This window comes from Anopheles cruzii, chromosome 3 (assembly GCF_943734635.1).
Source record: "Anopheles cruzii chromosome 3, idAnoCruzAS_RS32_06, whole genome shotgun sequence".
Taxonomy (NCBI): Eukaryota; Metazoa; Arthropoda; class Insecta; order Diptera; family Culicidae; genus Anopheles; species Anopheles cruzii.
Genome location: NC_069145.1, coordinates 83,366,910 through 83,385,512, shown reverse-complemented (window position 1 = coordinate 83,385,512; position 18,603 = coordinate 83,366,910). Strand labels below are relative to the sequence as shown.

The 18,603-nt window shown below is 50.1% G+C and overlaps 4 protein-coding genes across 4 annotated transcripts; 2 read left to right on the top strand and 2 right to left on the bottom strand.

Annotated features, from left to right (window-relative positions):
- Positions 1-14: 14 nt before the first annotated feature.
- Positions 15-2,710, bottom strand: LOC128271432 (engulfment and cell motility protein 1). Its single transcript, XM_053008966.1, has one exon. The coding sequence runs from the start codon at positions 2,708-2,710 to the stop codon at positions 542-544; it is 2,169 nt and encodes a 722-aa protein (XP_052864926.1). The 3' UTR covers positions 15-541.
- A 2,037-nt stretch (positions 2,711-4,747) lies between these two features.
- Positions 4,748-6,865, top strand: LOC128272185 (carnitine O-acetyltransferase-like). The gene has a single exon (XM_053009940.1). It carries the CDS (start codon positions 4,821-4,823, stop codon positions 6,741-6,743), a length of 1,923 nt encoding a protein of 640 aa, XP_052865900.1. The 5' UTR covers positions 4,748-4,820; the 3' UTR covers positions 6,744-6,865.
- Positions 6,866-7,203: 338 nt separating this feature from the next.
- Positions 7,204-11,040, bottom strand: LOC128275701 (ATP-dependent RNA helicase WM6). Its single transcript, XM_053014290.1, has 6 exons — positions 10,835-11,040; positions 10,217-10,621; positions 9,880-9,998; positions 8,102-8,233; positions 7,632-8,034; positions 7,204-7,557 (listed from the first exon to the last, which is right to left on the bottom strand). Exons 1-6 carry the CDS (start codon positions 11,031-11,033, stop codon positions 7,544-7,546), a joined length of 1,272 nt encoding a protein of 423 aa, XP_052870250.1. The 5' UTR covers positions 11,034-11,040; the 3' UTR covers positions 7,204-7,543.
- Positions 11,041-14,418: 3,378 nt separating this feature from the next.
- LOC128271509 (E3 ubiquitin-protein ligase Su(dx)) lies at positions 14,419-18,254 on the top strand. Its single transcript, XM_053009075.1, has 5 exons — positions 14,419-14,548; positions 14,612-15,135; positions 15,665-17,604; positions 17,679-17,877; positions 17,956-18,254. The coding sequence occupies exons 1-5, from the start codon at positions 14,512-14,514 to the stop codon at positions 18,223-18,225; spliced, it is 2,970 nt and encodes a 989-aa protein (XP_052865035.1). The 5' UTR covers positions 14,419-14,511; the 3' UTR covers positions 18,226-18,254.
- The last annotated feature ends 349 nt before the right edge of the window (positions 18,255-18,603 follow it).

The following is an 18,603-nucleotide window of genomic DNA, read 5'->3' as shown; positions in this document are numbered from 1 at the left end:
CGTACACATTCGCCCAATCTAGGTGCGGATAGTGGCCGCCTGAACACGAACGCAATGGTAAATTGCATGAGAATGCATCTAATAAAATAAACGATAGCACAATGCAGTACAATATAGAGTAAGTAAGTATATAGGGTAAGTATAAATGTGAATATATATTGCGAAGCAGTTTATATGGAATATTTGGCTTTTACTTTTACTGTTTGCAACATTGCGCGGCGCAATAGCTATCGCTTCTACCTTCTAGCTCTAGCACGTCCCAACCCGTCGTTGCATCTGAATGTGAGAAATGTTACCAAAAACTAATAAGGATCTTCACGCTGGCAACGTCTCGGTTTGGCTCTTCATTTGAATTTATCTGCTTTCCTCTTTGGTGGGAACAAAATTTGTAAAGTAACTCCGAAAGAATCTTTCTTTGAAATGCCTCTTCTTCTTATGCTTCAATCGATCGAGCTTTAACGCCCACAAGACTTTGGTTTACAAATTGCGCAATAAATTGTTCGTTACCTCTTCCTGTGCCACCGTCGCAGGCTGCAGCCGCTTAACTGTCGAAGCAAAAGTCGTAATTTTCCGGCTCCGGCGGTATCGGTGGCGGTTCCTTCGAGATGTCCACACCCTCCGTATCGAGCAGCCGCAGCTTGATTTCCATCGAGAGCAGCGTCTCAAAGTCCTCTTCCAGCTGTTTGCTGGTCATCGGTTGCCCGAGCAGCGCGTTGATACCATCCGTCCAGTAGTTGAAGGTCGGCTCATCGGGAGCAATAAAGTCGAGCGTCGTCTGCTCGCTACCGTCCGGCACGAGGGAGAAACCGAGCGGTGTCGACGACTTTTTCGAGCGCATCTCTTTCATATGCGGACACTCCTTGCCGACCAGCATCTGGCGGATGTCGATGACCGGCAGCTTGTTGGACAGTTCCTCCAGCGTCGGAACGGTCTTTTCATCGCAATCGCCGTAGTGAATCACTTTGTGGTTCGGTGAAAGTCTTGCGTACCAGTACTTGTCCCTCTCGCGCTTTCCGCCGCTGTACTTGCAGAAGCGCGTACCGACGATCAGGTACCCCAGCCGTTGCTCCTTGATCAGCGACCGTATTTCGGGCGTAATCTTCTCCTTCAGGCTAACGATCGCCGAAGCCGTCGACTCGCACTCTTCGCGCGACGTGCGCTCCTGCTGGCGCAGCGTCGTGATCGTGTTGTACGTGAAGGTGTGTATTTTCGCCTTAAAGTCCTCCAAGCTCGCCGGACGCCCAACAATGCTGCGCACAATCTGCTCCCGCACCACCGAGAACACCTTCACAAAGTCCTCGGTCGTGGCGCGCATATCTTTCCACGTGCGGTTCAGCACCACGATGCAGATGCAGAAAAACTCCTCGAACGGGTGATCGTGCGTGAAGAACATCGGGTAAAACTCCTGACCCTGCTCGGACGGCGACTCACCGATCCGGAAGATCTCGCACAGGACCTTCACCAGCTCGATGCTCGTTCGCCCGAACGGACACTCGTGCTCGTCCGCACGGCAACTGTTTTCGTGCACCACCTTCGTGTAGCTTTGCGTGTAGTTGCGCGCGAAGTAGATCATACAATCGAGCGCCAGCGTCCCGGGCGGCGTTTCGAAGAAGTCCTGGGCCGGGTTCACGTCACACTTGAAACCGAGCTTCTTGTAGTGGCCCGAGTGCGCACCGGAGTGGTGGCGGCGTGCCGCTACGTCCGGAATCGGATCAATCCCGTCCGCCTCGAACGCTATCCGACGCAGTTCCTTGATCTTTTCCTGTGCGTCTTGATCCTGCGCGTCCATCGGAGTTTTCATGCGCTGCTCCAGCAACCCCAGGGTCAGCGTTTGCAGCACGTACAGCTGGTGTGCCATTTCCGCACCCATCGACGGTGTGATGACGCTGTTGATTACGCTGCGGTACTGCTTCGAACCGAGTGTCGTCGCCAGCATCCGTCGCTTCGTATCGTCCGCCTTGATGAACAGTGCGTTCAGCAGGGCGATCGTGTTTTGCTGCACGTGAGGGGCCGAGTCACGCAGCAGTTTCAACAACGTTTCGAGGGTTATCTCCTTCTCGACCAGCGCGCATTTGTTGCTGTTCTGCACGATGTTCTCCAGGATGGCCAGAGCCGCCTGCAGGATCTCCCAGTTGCTCGATCCGTTGATGAATGCCACGTTGCGCATAATAAACGACGGCTGCAGAATGTCCCACGAGATCGTACCGTGCTCCATGAGACACACGAACGAGCACAGTGCGTACTGCAGAATGGTCTCGTCGCACGCAACATCCTCGATCAGTGCGATGATCAAACTCAAACCCTGCTCCTTAATGAACTCGAGCGCAAACGTGTTGTCCGCACTCAGCACTTGCAGTCCGTGCAGCACCCGTACCTTCTCCTCGTGGTTGTCCCCGTTCAGTTTCTCCAGAATGTCGTTCGTCGTTTTTGAGGGGGAAAACCGCAGCTTCAGCACCGTTCCGTTCTTCACTTCGTTCCGGTTCTTCTCCGTCACGTAGTTTATGCCATCGAACTGCAGCGCGTAATTCTCCGCATCCGGAATGCCCCACGAGCTGCAAAGATTCTGGATGATGGTGCTAAGCGGTTGCCGCTGATTAAACTCGATCAGCTGCGGGTAGTACGTGGTCGCTGCGTCGTCCACAAACTTGACCGCAATCTTCACGATATGGCTATCCTTGATCGCTGGCATTTTGGTAGATTTCGGCAACATTTAATCTGCCGACCTTGCGAAGGAAGGTGCTCCTTTTGGCACAACGTTGGGTGGGTCCACCAGTTTTAGTGTACCAAGCGGGTTCCGGAATCCGGTTCACTATTCAGAGGCGCTGCTTACTTTGTTGGTACTATCGTCTATTTCTCATCACGGCCGTTGCTCCCTGAAATGGGAGCCCAAAAACCACACGCCCAGAAGAAACAAACTGGAAACAATTCAGGTTGGAAACATTTGATGTTGTCACTTTTCTTCTTCTTTTTTGTTCCACAAACAAATTTTCGCGACTCGATTTGACATTCGACACGAACAGAAATCCTTCACGGTCTACAGCACGCAGCCCAGCAAACCGCACGCAGCCAAACAACAACAACAAAAACAACAAAAATAATTTTTTGATTTTATTTTGATTTTAGTTTGAGTTAAAAAAACGCCTCCCGACGGTAGTGGGCGCTGGCCCTGGCAAAGGACCAACAATAAGGGACCGAGAAGAAGACCGAGAAGCTTTAAGGAGCTTTTCCACCGCTCGCCGTCGAGAGCCTAAAAGGGGTTTCGTCAGTTTTAGATAGTTAATCAAAGTTTGTTAGCTGTTTGTTTAATTTATTTCATTTTCTGCTCGTTTTGTAAGTTTCGTGTACGAAGAGCATGTTTAACTTCCCTGTTGGCCAACTGTTGTTTAAGTTTTTCTCTCTCCTCTTGCATCATAATCAATTTTGCTTCATATTCCTTTAACTGTTGCTGCTGCTGCTGCTGCTGGCGAAGAGGAACGATCACGAAACCCTCTTCGCCATTTTGATTTGCTTCCACCGCTTCCTGATCCTCCAATTCAACCCTTTGCCGTGGCATTGGCACAATGTTATCTTTATGATGCCATCCCCAGTCATATGGTACGACCCCTTCGGAAAGTGTCACCGGATCTGTCTCCATGCTTTCCACGGACCCTGGCTTCGGCGATGGCCCCGACAATTCGGCGGCGGTACTTTCATGGGACAAATCTCCGTCTGCCTCAAACTGTGTGGTCGCTGTTGATCCCTCTCGTTGTTCAATCCGGTCGCATCCTGATCCTGATCCGGCGTTCGGCGTACTGTTCGTTAACCGCAGATATTCAGCTTCATGGTACATTTCAGTTTCCGCAAAGGGGGCCTCCCAATCGTCACTACCAGCTGCCATCTAACAGCAAAAAAGAGAGAAATGATTTATAGAATTCTACTAGCAGACCGACTCTTACGCGAGGCGCGATCACTTACCAACGTTGCGGTCTTTCTTCTTCCCCTCTTGGCTTTGCTTGGTCAATTTTTCGATGTTTTGCCTGGTTCCAACAATGGTTTTAGTCGAGGAGCTCTCAAATATTTTGCAATTTTAGTGTAATTATAATAAACCATAACGAGTTAATAACACAACAGCAAACGGAAGCAAACACCGGAACTGGGGACTCAGACTGAAAACTGTCAACTTGGTATGAACACATCGTTCAATAAGTCCCGTGTCCCAAGTGCTAATAATGCCATTTATATACCAAGGTTCAGAAGTACCAACCTTCAGATAAGATTCTTTCCGTCAAGACTAAATGTTTTTGAAATGTTTTATTCCCTTGAAATTTCTCGAATGCTTATTTTATATTATAACGCCCACATAGATCGAAAGCAAACTACACTCGCTCTCTCCAAGGATCACAACACCCACTAAGCCGCTTCTTATTATTGGTGGCCGCTTATCAGTCGTTGCGTTTTGGTTACGCTGCAGTTTTTTCGCTGCCAAACGTGTTTTGAGATAGAGCCGGTTCCCACGGAAGGAACTCGATCCTGCTCCCGTTCACTTTCACTTTCGTGCGTTCCACAATCTGCCTCGGGAGAGCTCCATCGGAGACCTCGCGAAAACAATCTGAACGATTGTTCGAAGCGAGTATTCAATCGAACACCGATCGGTCTACGTGGCGTAGATTCATTCGTGCGGTGCCCGTAAGCGGGTGCCAAAAAAAGCAAGTGCCTCGTAAGTTTGTCAGGAAGACTGATTGATCCTTTTTTTCAATCGTAGACCACGGCTCATTCGCGTCATTCGCCAGGGCTCAACAGCCAAAGTGTCCGTACGGTTCAATTCACGGTACAAAGTACAGATGAACATGACGCGCCTCTTTCCATCTCGCACAACGGCCGCCCCGATCGGAAGGGTACTAACGTCGTCCAGTTTGAGTAAAATGCTTACGGCAGCAACCTACACCACCGGTAACCCGCCAGGCGGTCCCGTAGCTACCCTGCAACGCCAACCGGTTCCAAAGCTTCCGGACACGATGCAGAAACTGTTGAAGTCTATCGAACCGCACGTCGATTCGGAGGTGCTAGCCGGGACGAAACGTGCGGTGGACAAGTTTGCCTCCTCCGATGGCGTTGGCCAAAAGCTTCAGAACCTTCTTCGGGAACGTGCCTCTAAAATGGACAGCTGGCTGGCCGATTGGTGGTTGCAGAGCGCCTACATGGAGTACCGCGATCCGGTCATCGTTTACTCCAGCCCTGGGCTGGTGTTCCCTCGCGCCAACTACCGCACGCTGGACGAGCAGCTGGCGTACGCGGCCAAAATGGTGTCCGTCGCCCTAGCCTACAAAGCGCTCATCGATGGTGGGAAGATACGGCAAGAAACGATGGGCAAAGTACCGCTCGATATGTCGCAGTACGAAAAAATCTTCGGCACCTGCCGTATTCCTGGGCGCGGCCGTGACTCGTTGCAATACAACCCACGTTCGCAGCATATTGTCGTTGCGTGTGCCAACCGGTACTACCGATTGGATGTGATCGATGCCACCGGAGCGATCGCAAGTGAAGGACAAATATTGGCGCAACTTAAACGAATTGCCGCTGGTGCCGATGGATCGCCAGCTCCACCGATTGGCATCCTTACCGCTAATCAACGGGACAGTTGGGCCGAAGCGTACGAAACACTGGTGGCCGATCCGAACAATCGTCGTTCGGTCACTGCCATTCAGCAGTCACTGTTTGTGCTTTCGATCGATCGAGAAATTGCTCACGCGCCCGGAAGTGATCATATCACTACGGCCAGCGATCTTCTCATCCACGGTGGTGGTTCGACCGTTAACGGCGGCAACAGGTGGTACGATAAAACGATCCAGCTGGTGGTGGCCCCGAACGGAATTAATGGACTCACGTACGAGCATTCGCCGGCCGAAGGGCAACCGATTGCTGTGATGACGGACTTTTTGCTCGAACACCTTAAAGGAACAGGAAAACCGACGGGCGCCAATGTAACCGACAAAATGAGGGTGGAAGCAGTCGAGTTACCATTCAACGTGCAGCCCCCGGTAACAGCTGCCATCGAGCAGGCCGCCGGGTTCGTGGACAAACTGGCTGCCGATATTCAGATGCACTATCTGCACTTTACCGACTATGGGAAAGGGTTCATCAAAACGCAGCGCATGAGCCCCGATAGTTACATTCAGATGGCAATCCAGTTCGCCTTCTATCGCCTTCACCGAGTGCCAGGAGCACACTACGAATCGGCCCAGAATCGTATGTATCTCCACGGACGCACCGAAACGATCCGCTCGTGTTCCATCGAATCGATCGCTTTCGCCCGGGCCATGCTCGATCCGCAGTGTGACGGCCCCTCGAAGTTGGCAGCAATGAAGAGTGCCATTGAGGCGCACAAATCCTACGTCTCGATGGCCATTCAGGGGCAAGGCGTTGATCGCCATTTGCTGGGGCTAAAGTTAACGGCCAAAGAGAACGGATTGCCGCTGCCGGAACTTTACACCGATCGGGGATTGCAAGCGAGCGCACACATGCGACTGTCGACCAGCCAGGTTGCCTCGCGATATGACGCCTTCATGTGCTACGGACCCCTAACGGCGGACGGATACGGTTGTTGCTACAATCCTAAGGAAGACGACATGTGGTTCGGACTGTCAGCGTTCCGCTCGAACGCCGACACGGATGTGGAACGATTCCGTGTTAGCCTCCAGGAAGCGCTACGCGAGATGTACGAAGTGTTGGTGCTGCACGGCGAGAAACCCAAGGGCAAACTTTAAAATGTGTGTCACAAATGGGACGTTTGTTTTGTTATCGAGTCCGTTGAGTTTATGTTTGCCTACTGTCTTCTGAGACTGTTTTTACTTTTACACATGTTAACAAAGTTTGAATCAAGTAATAAAAAGCGGGACTTTGGTGATGGTGTCTTTTTAACAAAATGCATTTGTTTATACGCATGAAAGAAGCCATCACAAGAAATCGATAATATTTTTCTTTCATCGATTGAAGAATTTCTAGAACTTAGTTTAATGTCTCACTATTTTTAAGCTTTATTATTAGTTTTTATCGTTTCAGTTAATTTACTTCAAAATTACGAAAGTTAGTTGTTTAAGAAATTAAACTTCCTTACATCTGGAACCTACAGGAATCAATAAATGTCGATACATTCGGATCGTTGTTTCACCTTATCTCAAACACACAACACACGGCGTTTGTAGCTAGATGACGCGGACACGATTCGATTCGATTCATAGATTGAAGTGCCTTTGACCACTGCCTGACGACGCTTTTGTATGTTTCATTCTTATTCTGCAGATTAATTGTATGTACTCGCTACTATCATTTTGGGACCCGCTTTGGGTTTGATTTTGGGTTCGCTTTGGAACCCGTGCAGGGCAACAGCAGCCACCAGCAGAACTCGAGTCGCTGTGCGGTGATGACAGGGAATTGTGTAAATGAAATTATCAGGAAAATATGGGCTTCTTTCCTTTTGCCGATTGTTATCAACAGCGTCTCGTTGCTACCTCTCTCCTCTTGCTGCATCATTAATCTAGAATAGTTGTTTCATACAGCGATCGGCTTATCGTCCTTCAACTGGAATAAGTACAATACGCGGCGATTAGATACTGGTGATAATAGATGAAGCGCTTTCGTGCCATGTTACTCACTGTACGAGGAGAGATCAATTTCATCCGGCAGCTCGTTGATGTTGACATCGAAACGATCCTGCACGTCGTTCAGAATCTTTGCGTCCGCCTCATCCGAGATGAAGGTAATGGCCAGACCCTTGGTTCCGAAGCGCCCGGCACGGGCCACGCGATGCAGGTAGGTATCAGAGTCTTCCGGCATATCGTAGTTGAATACGATGTTCACACGCTCGATATCCATGCCACGGCCGAACAGGTTAGTGGCCACCAGAATGCGCTTCTGGAAGTCCTTGAATTGCTGGTACCGCGAAAGCCGCTCCTCTTGCACCATGCCCCGATGGATGCCGATCGCCGGGAAATTCTGTTCCGTCAGTAGCTGCGCCAGAGCCATGCACCGTTGGACGGACTTGACAAAAATGACCACCTGTCAAGCAATTGCAGGAATAGGTAAGTAGTGGCCCCTAGCGGACGGCGGATTTCCACCCTCATACCTGGTTAAATTCAAGAACATCAAGCAGTTCGAACAGTTTTTTGTTCTTTTCGTTCTCCTTCAGCTTCACGTAGTGTTGCTGCAAACCGTGAAGAGTTAGCTTGGTTTCGTCGTCGACGTACACCTCCATAGGCTATTTTCGATTATTGGTAACGATCGTACAATTAGAATCGCCCGATAAAAGAGAAGAACGAAAGACGAAGGATGCATTTAGTAAGGAGTGGCTTTAGCGGGAAACAGAACTTTCGATTGAGGCGAGATCTAATATTAATTCCTTCATCGGTACACCTCGAACCACTGCAGTGTAAGCTCTTCAGGGCATGTCATTCGTCGCGGGATAAGTGACCCTGGCGGCTTTTGACAAAGTTCCAACCGAACCAAGGGCGAACACTCGTTCATAGTAACTTATTCCACTCGCCACTGTCGCGCCTAAAACACAGCTATCAAAACCAATGCAACTAAAATCCGGTAAAGTTAACACATTATCGTGGGGAAAGTTTAGCCAAAATCGAGCTATCGAACTGTAGCAAACCGTCTGCAAACTATTTTCGGCATCCATTTGCTGGGTGGATTTTGTGGGAAGCGCAACATCCGATCACAGAACACTTAGCACCCTCCTTTCAGCATCAGAAGATGGTGCCAGCAGCCAGCAGAGCTAAACGATCGCATTTAAACACTTGGCTGAAACGATATGGCTTAGGGAATAATCTATTAACTACAGTTATTACTACATACGACTCCTCGCCGCTATCGATGCTGCCATGCTGTTGCAGAGATCGGACCAGCTGGTTGATCCACCGCCAGCTGAGCGCGGGCCAGTTTCTCATCATCGGGAATCGTGCGTCATTGAGAGCGGCGGCCGTGGAGTGTCGCCCACGGAGTTTAGAATAGTTAGCAAGCTTCGTGCGACTCTTGAACTTGCTGTGCCGTGGCCAAGTATTCTCCGAGACTCGACATTGTTTTGTAGCCCGTGATACATTCTTCAGCTTCTTTGTGCGCCCCGCATTGCATTGCTGCCTGAGATCGGACAAACTTCCCACAGCATGCTTGGGAGATTGGCAGTATCTCTTTTCAAACAAAGATGACCGCTCGATGACCACCGAGAAACGAATGTAGCAGAGCCCATGGTGTCTGGGCCCTCGTGTCTGGACTGCGATGCCTGCCGCGTTTGCGATTGGTGTGTGGCGATGATAGATTTATTCGTTTTAAGCATTTGTTCGGGTTGGTTGGATTTAGCGAAAGATCACCGGAAGTTCGATATTATACGGGTTTTGTTATGTTTTGTTGGGGTTGGGTTGAGATTTAGCACACCATCGCACCACTGTCCGGTTCAAATCGGACCCGTCCTCATCACATCACAGCAGAGAGGGCGTTCTGCGTGACGAGCTGAATCCTTACCATTTGCTTCCTTTCCCCCTCTGGTAGCATTCGCGATCAGTTTACACTTTGCGATTGGTACCAAAACGTTGTTTTGCGTTTATCGATTTCCGCGTTTGTTGGGGTTCAGTTTTAGGTCGCCGCGATGGGCCAATGAGAGCGTAGTGAATTAGCGGTTGGGTTGGTGGTTATCGGTTTCAGCTTGTTTAACCAACGTGCGAAGACTGTGGCGCCCCTCGGCAGCTCCACCGATGGTGTAGCCGGTATCGGTGCTAACATTCGGTTGTGATGGCATTTCGACAAACTTTTCCCAGCGACACACGCGTTACTTTCCGTTCGCTTAACAATACTAGTAGAGGTAGTAGATGGGGAAGTAGAAGTAGGACTAGTGGTGGTAATTACATCTTGCATGAACTTCTTGCACACTGGCCGAATTTCTTTGCTCAGCGTGGCGGAGAACATCATCACTTGCTTTCCGTGCGGTGTGTTACGGAAGATTTCCTGGACGTCGCGGCGCATATCTGCAATAGAAGGACCGGAAAGAAAGGGACCATTGTATCAATCAGGTTGAGCGATCGTCGCTACAAGCGTAATCCAATAATGTAAACACCTAAATCAGTTTTAGATAAGAAATCGTTCACTAGCCACGACTCAGTTGTCCCTATCTACTAAAAAGTATCTATTTCATCATATTTTTCTTCGACTGACTAAGCGTGAAGTGGTGTCCCGCCCAACTTACCAAGTTGCTCGAGCATCTTGTCGCACTCATCGAGGATAAAGTGTTTCAGGTTCTTCAGGTTGAGCTTCTTGTTGCGAATGAGCGCCAACACGCGGCCGGGCGTTCCAACGATGATGTGGGGCGTCGTGGATTTCAGCACTTCCTCATCCTTCTGGATCGGCATACCGCCAAAGAACACGGCCACCTTGATCGTGGGCATGTACTTGCAGAAGCGCTCGTACTCCTTGCTGATCTGGAACGCGAGCTCACGCGTGTGACACATCACCAACACGTACGGAACGTTTTCCGTCGGTTCCAGTTGCTGCAACGTAGCCAACACGAACACAGCCGTCTTCCCCATACCGGACTTGGCCTGGCACAGGATATCCATGCCGAGCACGGCTTGCGGAATGCATTCGTGTTGCACTAAACGAAGAGAAAACGAAAAGCAGCCACCTGTTAATTTTTTTGCTCGTTGCTATGGACACCATATGGTAGTGGCCACTTTTGGGTCAGTTTCTAGTAACATACACATCAATCATGGAATTGGATCAGATGTCCCTATCTACTTAATGGATGTGGTTTCATCATTGGGATTCGATAGCATAAAACTAGATAGCGCTCATTATTTAGACTTACCTTCAGAGGGATGCTCGAAACCGCAGTCCACAATGGCGCGTAAAATTTCAGGTTTCAGCAAAAAATCACGGAAGCCAGAACTGTGAATCGATACGTAGGTACCCTTCACGTCCTTCTTCGGCTGTTCCGTGGTTTCTGCCACAACCTGCTCGGTCTGATCCTCCTCCTCGTAATCTAATAGATCTTCGTTATCAGCCATTGTATGAGGTTTGTGAGAATTGGTCACGATTCTATACGGTGAAAAAAAAAGAGATAGTTGACAAAAGTTAATAAGTAAAGATCAAAAAATGTCATGAAAAAGCAAGCAAACTAGACATAAAATAAGCATCGATTAATCAGACGCCACCGTTTAGTCATCTAGTTTTGCCCATTTTCTACTCTTCCAGAACACGAGCATTCACACCGGCGTTGGTTTCCGCCATTTTGAAACGCGTGGAGCGCTATTGGGATCGACAAATTTGGAACCGATTTTACGAGCAAACTAGCCGCGCCCGTTTCGCGAAACACTGCACAAACAACTTCAGGGCGTGGATGTAACACGAAAATTATGAATTATCAAAGAAAATCACACTTGTTTCAATGGGAAATACATACCAAAAGAGAAGCGAAGTTAACGCGGTCCAAGCTGATGAACGAATTAGACACGAATGAAAAAAGCGGCTGGAAATTTTACCTATGCGTAGCTTTAGAGCTACGAGCTACTAGCATGAATGAGCAACGCCCGTGTTCAACTTTCTTTCTTGTATTAGGGGATAATTTGAAGAATTTGCTTTAAAATATTAAATGAGGGAAGGGAAATGTTAAGAAGGTTGAAACACTTTATTAGTTTTTGCATATTGTTCGTTTTTACACGCATTTACAGAAATAAAGATATCCTAATGGATAGTTCAAATGGGATTATTGAGCAAACTTGACAGCCATCTGACAGTTGCTGTTGTGTGTACTGGCGCTTAACAAATGGGGTTTGCTCTCGCACAGAGCAACAGCAGAACCAGGCAGAAGGACCAATAGGAAGGAAGTAGAGAAAAAGTGCTGAGCAAAGTTATTATCCGTGCAAAAGATGCAAGTTCGTTCACGACGAACGGATAGCAGCACGTTGAAGTCCCGTAGGCCTGGTGCGAAAGTGTTTAGATTCGCGTGAATTATGTGCATTCGCATTCCACCAAACGGTGTGCAATGAAACGAGTTCATCACGGGACGCAACACTGAGCTAGATGCACGGGAATTGCATTTGTGTTTCGTACGGATTCCTAACACTACGAACGTGTGTGACGAGCGCAGACGGATGCATCGGAAAAGCCAGCAACGGCCACAGAAAATTCGTCACTACCTTACGGGACTTTTTCGACCAGCTTCCAGCTTAGTGCGGAAGGGTAGTTTACGTCTTTTCTTGCAAATGTGCCGTTAATCCAGCTCGAGATTGCGTTGTGAAGGTGACGAAATCAGAAGGCAAAAGTCGCCGTTGTGGTGGTCCAAGTAAACCGTGGTTTCAGGTGATCAGCCTGCTGTGGTGTGGTGATTCATAGTGAAAATCAGATTCATCAACAGAGTTTTCGATAGCAAAGTGTAAGTGTGCAAGTGTCAGAGCAAAGAAGTTCTTCACCGCTGAAGATAATTGGACGAGTGATAACTCTTCCAGCCCCTGTTGAATTGGGGAATGCGTTCTCTTTCCTGTCGCTGATTAGAGCTCTGCTTGGTTCGCCAATCGTTCCGAGTTTTGTGCTGGTAAGTGGGTGGAAGTGTCCGTTTTACGTGCAGTGCGAAGGCGCATTTTTTGTGGTGGAGAAAGTGGCGGTCCGCAAAATGCTGGTCTCAGCCAAACGGTATACGGAGCGCGCTTACATAAGCAACAGTGTCCGAGAAACCAGCCAAGTCACTTTGCAGTCGCCACGGTGATGATGAGATGATTTATCGTAGAAAATTACACGTCTCGACCACCAACCGGTACATCGCCTGCTTGATTCTCGCGGCTTCAAACTCCCCTAGCAACAGCAGAGTAAGCGCGAAGTACTGGAGAATAGGTGCACCGGTCCCTTTATCGGAGGGTCGCTTTCAGTCCCCAAAACATTTGTTTGGAATGCGAGTATTTGTAGGAAAATTTCCAACACTAATTTTTCACCCAACAGGCGAAAGCGATGGCCAATGCCCTCTCGAAAACGTTCGGGCAGTGAAATTGAAGCGCGCGAAACAATTATGATTGTGCGCCCACTCTTCATCGTGTTGGCGGGGTGCTATTTGGAAGAAAGTTTTGATGGAAACAATTGGACGGAAGCCACGAAAATAAAAATCAAGAGAGCAACGGAGTCTGGTGCTATTCCAAGGGCAGGAACGGCCGGTAGCGGCCGGTGGTGAAAGTGATGCATAATTCGTCAATCCAACATAATAGCACCCGATTGTTAGATGTGGGCCGCCGGAAGATGTCGTTCCTCAACAACAAACCTATGTCGCTTATAAGGAAGACAATTGAAATGTCCTGTTTATTAAATAGAGCTGCAATTTATTAGCTTTCAGCAGCAACAATTCAACTTGTGTCAGCGTTTTTTTGAAAACTGAAAACAGCAAACACAAGACACAAAAGAAAGGCCGGACACGTTATCACACACAACGGATTGTTAAGACGTAGCGGGCAAAGGAACGAAAAAGATTAAATGAACCTCTTTCAGCGCTGATAATGGCTTGAAAAGTGTCGCTTTAGATAACGTCAAGCACTCGAACGCACCGCACGCGAGTCATGTGTTGCTGCTGGCACCACAACTCAGTTGGCGTAATCATAGCAAATGCGGAATACGTTGTCACCGTCACCGTTTTGCTCGGCATAGGGCAACAAAAACTTGATTCTATTAGAATTCGCTCGTCCGCAGACGCAACAGAGATGCACGAATCACACATCATCTTGCTGGCTCTACTCAAGAGCATGTCAGTGGTTACTACGATGGTACAAACGTTGTGTGTTCTGAAATAAAAATTCTTCCTCTCTTCACAGTGTGACTGTGAAAACGGTCAAAGCAACCCATATGGTGGTTGCAATTATTAGAAGTCCGCTCGATTAAATGGATGCCTTGCACTTTCTTCTTCTTGGGACGCAAAATGCTTTAAGGGTGCGCGAAGGGTGACGAGGAAGGAAGGTTTTGTAAGGTAAAAATAGGTCGTGAATCGTTAAAATGCGACCCCCGTTTCATCGTACCGCCGTCTTAAAAGCGCGCCTGTAGTTGCGTTGAAAGCGAAAACGGTTCCACGGGTGTCGTAATTAAAGCGAAGAAAACAATCGCCAAGGACCACGACCCTTGAGACACGTATTAACAGTCGGTGCGGAAACGAAACCACCAAACAGAGGGTGATGCCCGCCGCCAGTGTGTCGCGTGTGCACGCGACCCGTGGCCACCACTCGTGGCAAAGTCGTCCGCTTTTGCTGTGTGGGGCCGTGTGGACACTTGGTTTTCAATATTACTCTTTCACTTCCCCAGGATATTGTCCGCATTCCATGCAAAGTCGGTCGCGTAAGGGCAGCTGCTTGGTGACCAGAGACAAGAAGTGAGAAAGAGGGGAGAGGGTCACCAGGATCGACCGGTAAATTCTTCCGGAGCAGGGCGAGAAACTAAGCTTAGCAAACGACCGGTCGATACCGGTGGTCGCACCTATTCCTGGCACACGCGCCTTCCCGCGCCCCCAGATAACAGATGGAAGGAACAGAGGTCCATCAGCTGATTGTGATAAGTAAGTATCGGCACCCGCACGGGTGGATTCGCGCCATCGGTTACCATTTTCCGGTTCTTCCAGTCGAGCACGCCACCTTCCGGAGCAATGGGTTCCTGAAGCCGAACCCGTACGTCGAGTTTTCGATCGATGGCAAGAGCGCCCGCAAGACAGATTTCATCAAAAACACCAACACACCGAAATGGAACGAGCGCTTCCTGAGCCTTGTGTCATCGGGATCCATTCTGCACTTCCGCGTGTTGGACCATTCGAGCTTTCGAAAGGATTCGCTGCTGGGCCAACAGACCGTCGATCTGGCGAGCATTCTGCGCCACTACAACGGGGTGCTCGAGTTGCTCGAGCTTAACATGGACCTGCTGATTGACGGCAGCGCCTCGTCCAAGACGGGGAGCAGTAGCAGCCACAGTGAACTACGGCAACCGGTAAAGGCCGGCGAACTGGTCGTTGTGCTCGATGGACTAAAAATCGATATGCGACCGATGGCGGGTAGAAACGGCAGTGGAAGCGTGGTGCCCGGATCGTTCGGGATGGCGATACCATCGATCGCCGGTAGCAGCGACAGCGGAAGCATGGTCAATGGCAATGGGGTAAGTGACCTTCGGCTTGGGCGGATTACATGTGTATACGACGGTGCGTGATGCGTGTTGCTGGAAAAACGTGACCGCGGTGCTGTATGTTTTCAGTGTCCCCACGAGGGAGCGTTGTATGTCTTCTTTGCACGAAATAAGCTCGTTTTTGAGCAAACATGAATCAAAGCCTGTTTAAAACCACAAATCCCAGGTGGCAAGTCTTCTTTTTATGCCTTAATTCATCTCATTCATTGGAGTGGCATGCGATAAAATGGATTGACTACAAGCACTAAACTCGATGACGAGAACCTGGGTCCCTTCCCTTTAATACCCTTTAAGGAGCTGTTAGGCCGTGTCATTGCGTGACCAAACAAACTACAAACGGCACACACACACAGAAATACCATGCACTAATTATAAGTGCCTTGAATTGTTCGATTTGGTCGGAAGTGGCCATCGATCGATCCCATTTGCATTGAATCGCACCGATAAAAGGGAGAAATGTTTTCTCATGCCTTCCACTTACTTTCTTCCGCTCCCGCTACAGTTATCGAGCGGATTGGACCTTATGCAGAACGGAGCCCAGTGCCACACGTTTCGCAGCAGTATACTGAACGGTGGCATACGGGCTCGGATGCGTTTGCGAGGCAGTGGATCCCAACAGCTGCAACCGCCTCCAGGTGTTGGCAGTGGGATTGGAGCACCAAGCATAAATCATGCATTAGTTGCATCATCATCGTCATCGGCACCTGGCCAGCAGCAACATTCACCGGCCCTTGGCAACAACAGTAGCAGCAACAGTACGTCGGCAGTTGTTGCGTATGATCCTGAAATCCGGTTCAGTGCGCTCAGCATACAATCCCCTTACGACGATATGGGGAACGGCGTTGCGATGGGATCGTCCCCGAATGGTGGCGGGTCTTCCTCATCGACCGGTGCCATCCGTCGAAGCGGCGCCAATTGGGATCAACAGAACGTGTCTCCCGTGCCGCCAGCAACCGCATCGCATACCCGCCTCGGTCCCGTGTACTCCAATGCGTCGCAGGACGGCTTGATAAACGGCGGTGTTCCGGGTGCCGGTGGTGGTGGCAGCCCAGGTGGTGGCAACGCGATGCCCATTGGAGGCAGTTTGACCGATCAACAGATTTTACTGCAACACCATGAGCAGCAGCACCAGCAACAAAATGCCCTCGACGATGAACCGCTACCGGCCGGCTGGGAGATGCGGGTCGATAAGTTTGGCCGGCGTTACTACGTGGACCACAACACACGGTCAACGTACTGGGAGAAACCGCAACCCCTGCCGGCCGGTTGGGAGCAGCGGCGCGACCCACGAGGGCGCGTTTACTACGTCGATCACAACACGCGCACCACAACGTGGCAGCGGCCAAACAGTGAGCGCCTGATGCACTTCCAGCACTGGCAAGGCCAGCGGCAGCACATCATCTCGCAGGGCAACCAGCGCTTCCTGTACCCGCAGCATGCCCAGCAATCGAACACGATCTCGGTGCCGCACGAGGAGGACGATGGGTTGGGTGCGTTGCCGGAAGGTTGGGAAAAACGGGTCCAGCCCGACAATCGGGTGTACTTTGTGAACCACAAAAATCGAACCACCCAGTGGGAGGACCCAAGGACCCAGGGCCAAGAGGTGAGCATGCTGGCGGAGGGTCCACTGCCGCCCGGCTGGGAAATCCGTTACACGGCGACCGGGGAACGGTTCTTCGTTGATCACAACAATCGTAAGACAACGTTCGAAGACCCTCGGCCAGGGGCACCGAAAGGGGCCAAGGGAGTGTACGGTGTCCCGAAGGCTTACGAGCGGTCGTTCCGCTGGAAGCTGAGTCAGTTCCGGTACCTGTGCCAGAGCAATGCGCTCGCTTCGCACATTAAAATAACGCTGACACGCCAAACACTGTTCGAGGACTCGTACCACCAGATCATGCGCCTTCCGGCGTACGAGCTGCGGCGCCGGCTGTACATCATCTTCCGCGGCGAGGAAGGGCTCGACTATGGTGGCGTATCGCGCGAATGGTTCTTCCTGCTGTCCCACGAGGTGCTCAACCCGATGTACTGCCTGTTTGAGTACGCGAACAAGAACAACTACAGCCTGCAGATCAACCCGGCCAGCTACGTCAATCCGGACCACCTGCAGTACTTTAAGTTCATCGGCCGCTTCATCGCGATGGCCCTGTACCATGGGCGGTTCATCTACTCGGGCTTCACGATGCCGTTCTACAAGCGCATGCTGAACAAGAAGCTAACGACCAAAGACATCGAATCGATCGATCCGGAGTTCTACAACTCGCTGATCTGGGTGCGGGACAACAGCATCGACGAGTGCGGGCTCGAGCTGTGGTTCAGCGTGGACTTCGAGGTGCTCGGGCAAATCATTCACCACGAACTGAAGGAGAACGGCGACAAGGAGCGCGTGACGGAGGAGAACAAGGAGGAGTACATTTCTCTCATGACCGAGTGGCGTATGACGAGGTAAGGTACCACCACAGAGAGTGAGCACGGTCAGTAAGTTATTCATTGCTTCACTTTTTCTCGCTCACTCGCAGAGGTATTGAGGAACAAACTAAGACGTTTCTGGACGGGTTCAACGAGGTAGTGCCACTCGAGTGGTTGAAGTACTTTGACGAGCGAGAACTCGAGCTAATGCTGTGCGGTATGCAGGAGATCGACGTCGACGATTGGCAACGCAACTCGATCTACCGACACTACAACCGCAACAGCAAGCAGGTCGTTTGGTTCTGGCAGGTAATTATCTGAGCAGCAGAGATCCTTCCATTCCGACCGACTGATCGATCAACCGATCATTTGCTTTTGCTTCAACAGTTTGTCCGCGAAACGGACAATGAAAAACGTGCCCGATTGCTGCAGTTCGTGACCGGGACGTGCCGGGTGCCGGTGGGAGGATTCGCCGAGCTGATGGGTTCGAATGGGCCGCAGCGGTTCTGCATCGAGAAGGTGGGCAAAGACACGTGGCTGCCACGATCTCACACCTGTTTCAATCGGCTCGATCTGCCACCGTACAAGAGCTACGATCAGCTGGTGGAGAAGCTCAACTATGCGATCGAAGAGACGGAAGGTTTCGGGCAGGAGTAAACAGGAAGACACAGCGGAAGAGAGAGAGAGAGAGAAGAAACAAATGTGATCAACCGGGCGGCGGAACCGCTAACGAAAGGAATGAGAATGGTAGTTTGAACAGAATATGGCTTTTAGTCGTGTGTATGTTCGTCTGCTGGCATACGTCTATGTGTGCGTGTACGTTGTATGTGTGGATTCCTACGGTAATTGAATGTCTGGCGGAATGTTGAATTCAATTCCCTAAGTTGGTTGATGCGAAAGGATTATGTTTTTGTAAGATTTTTGTAATATTCATTCAATTATGTGAAAATTCCCCTCCAGATTGTCTCCTGTGAGGCTTTGTTTAACAATTGTTCCTTCATCATTTACGCCGCCTTTTTCAAAAACAACCAACAA

What these genes read in the sequence shown, in the direction of transcription:
- LOC128271432 (XM_053008966.1), bottom strand. Translation starts at nt 2,710, where the DNA reads ATGTTGCCGAAATCTACCAAAATGCCAGCGATCAAGGATAGCCATATC.
- LOC128272185 (XM_053009940.1), top strand. Translation starts at nt 4,821, where the DNA reads ATGAACATGACGCGCCTCTTTCCATCTCGCACAACGGCCGCCCCGATC.
- LOC128275701 (XM_053014290.1), bottom strand. Translation starts at nt 11,033, where the DNA reads ATGGCTGATAACGAAGATCTATTAGATTACGAGGAGGAGGATCAGACC. An exon ending in TTTCGAGCATCCCTCTGAAG is followed by an intron (nt 10,622 to 10,834) that starts GTAAGTCTAAAT and finishes CTCTTCGTTTAG; the next exon opens with TGCAACACGAATGCATTCCG. An exon ending in ATGTTCTTGAATTTAACCAG is followed by an intron (nt 8,035 to 8,101) that starts GTATGAGGGTGG and finishes ATTGCTTGACAG; the next exon opens with GTGGTCATTTTTGTCAAGTC.
- LOC128271509 (XM_053009075.1), top strand. Translation starts at nt 14,512, where the DNA reads ATGGAAGGAACAGAGGTCCATCAGCTGATTGTGATAA. An exon ending in CCATCAGCTGATTGTGATAA is followed by an intron (nt 14,549 to 14,611) that starts GTAAGTATCGGC and finishes CGGTTCTTCCAG; the next exon opens with TCGAGCACGCCACCTTCCGG. An exon ending in GCATGGTCAATGGCAATGGG is followed by an intron (nt 15,136 to 15,664) that starts GTAAGTGACCTT and finishes CTCCCGCTACAG; the next exon opens with TTATCGAGCGGATTGGACCT.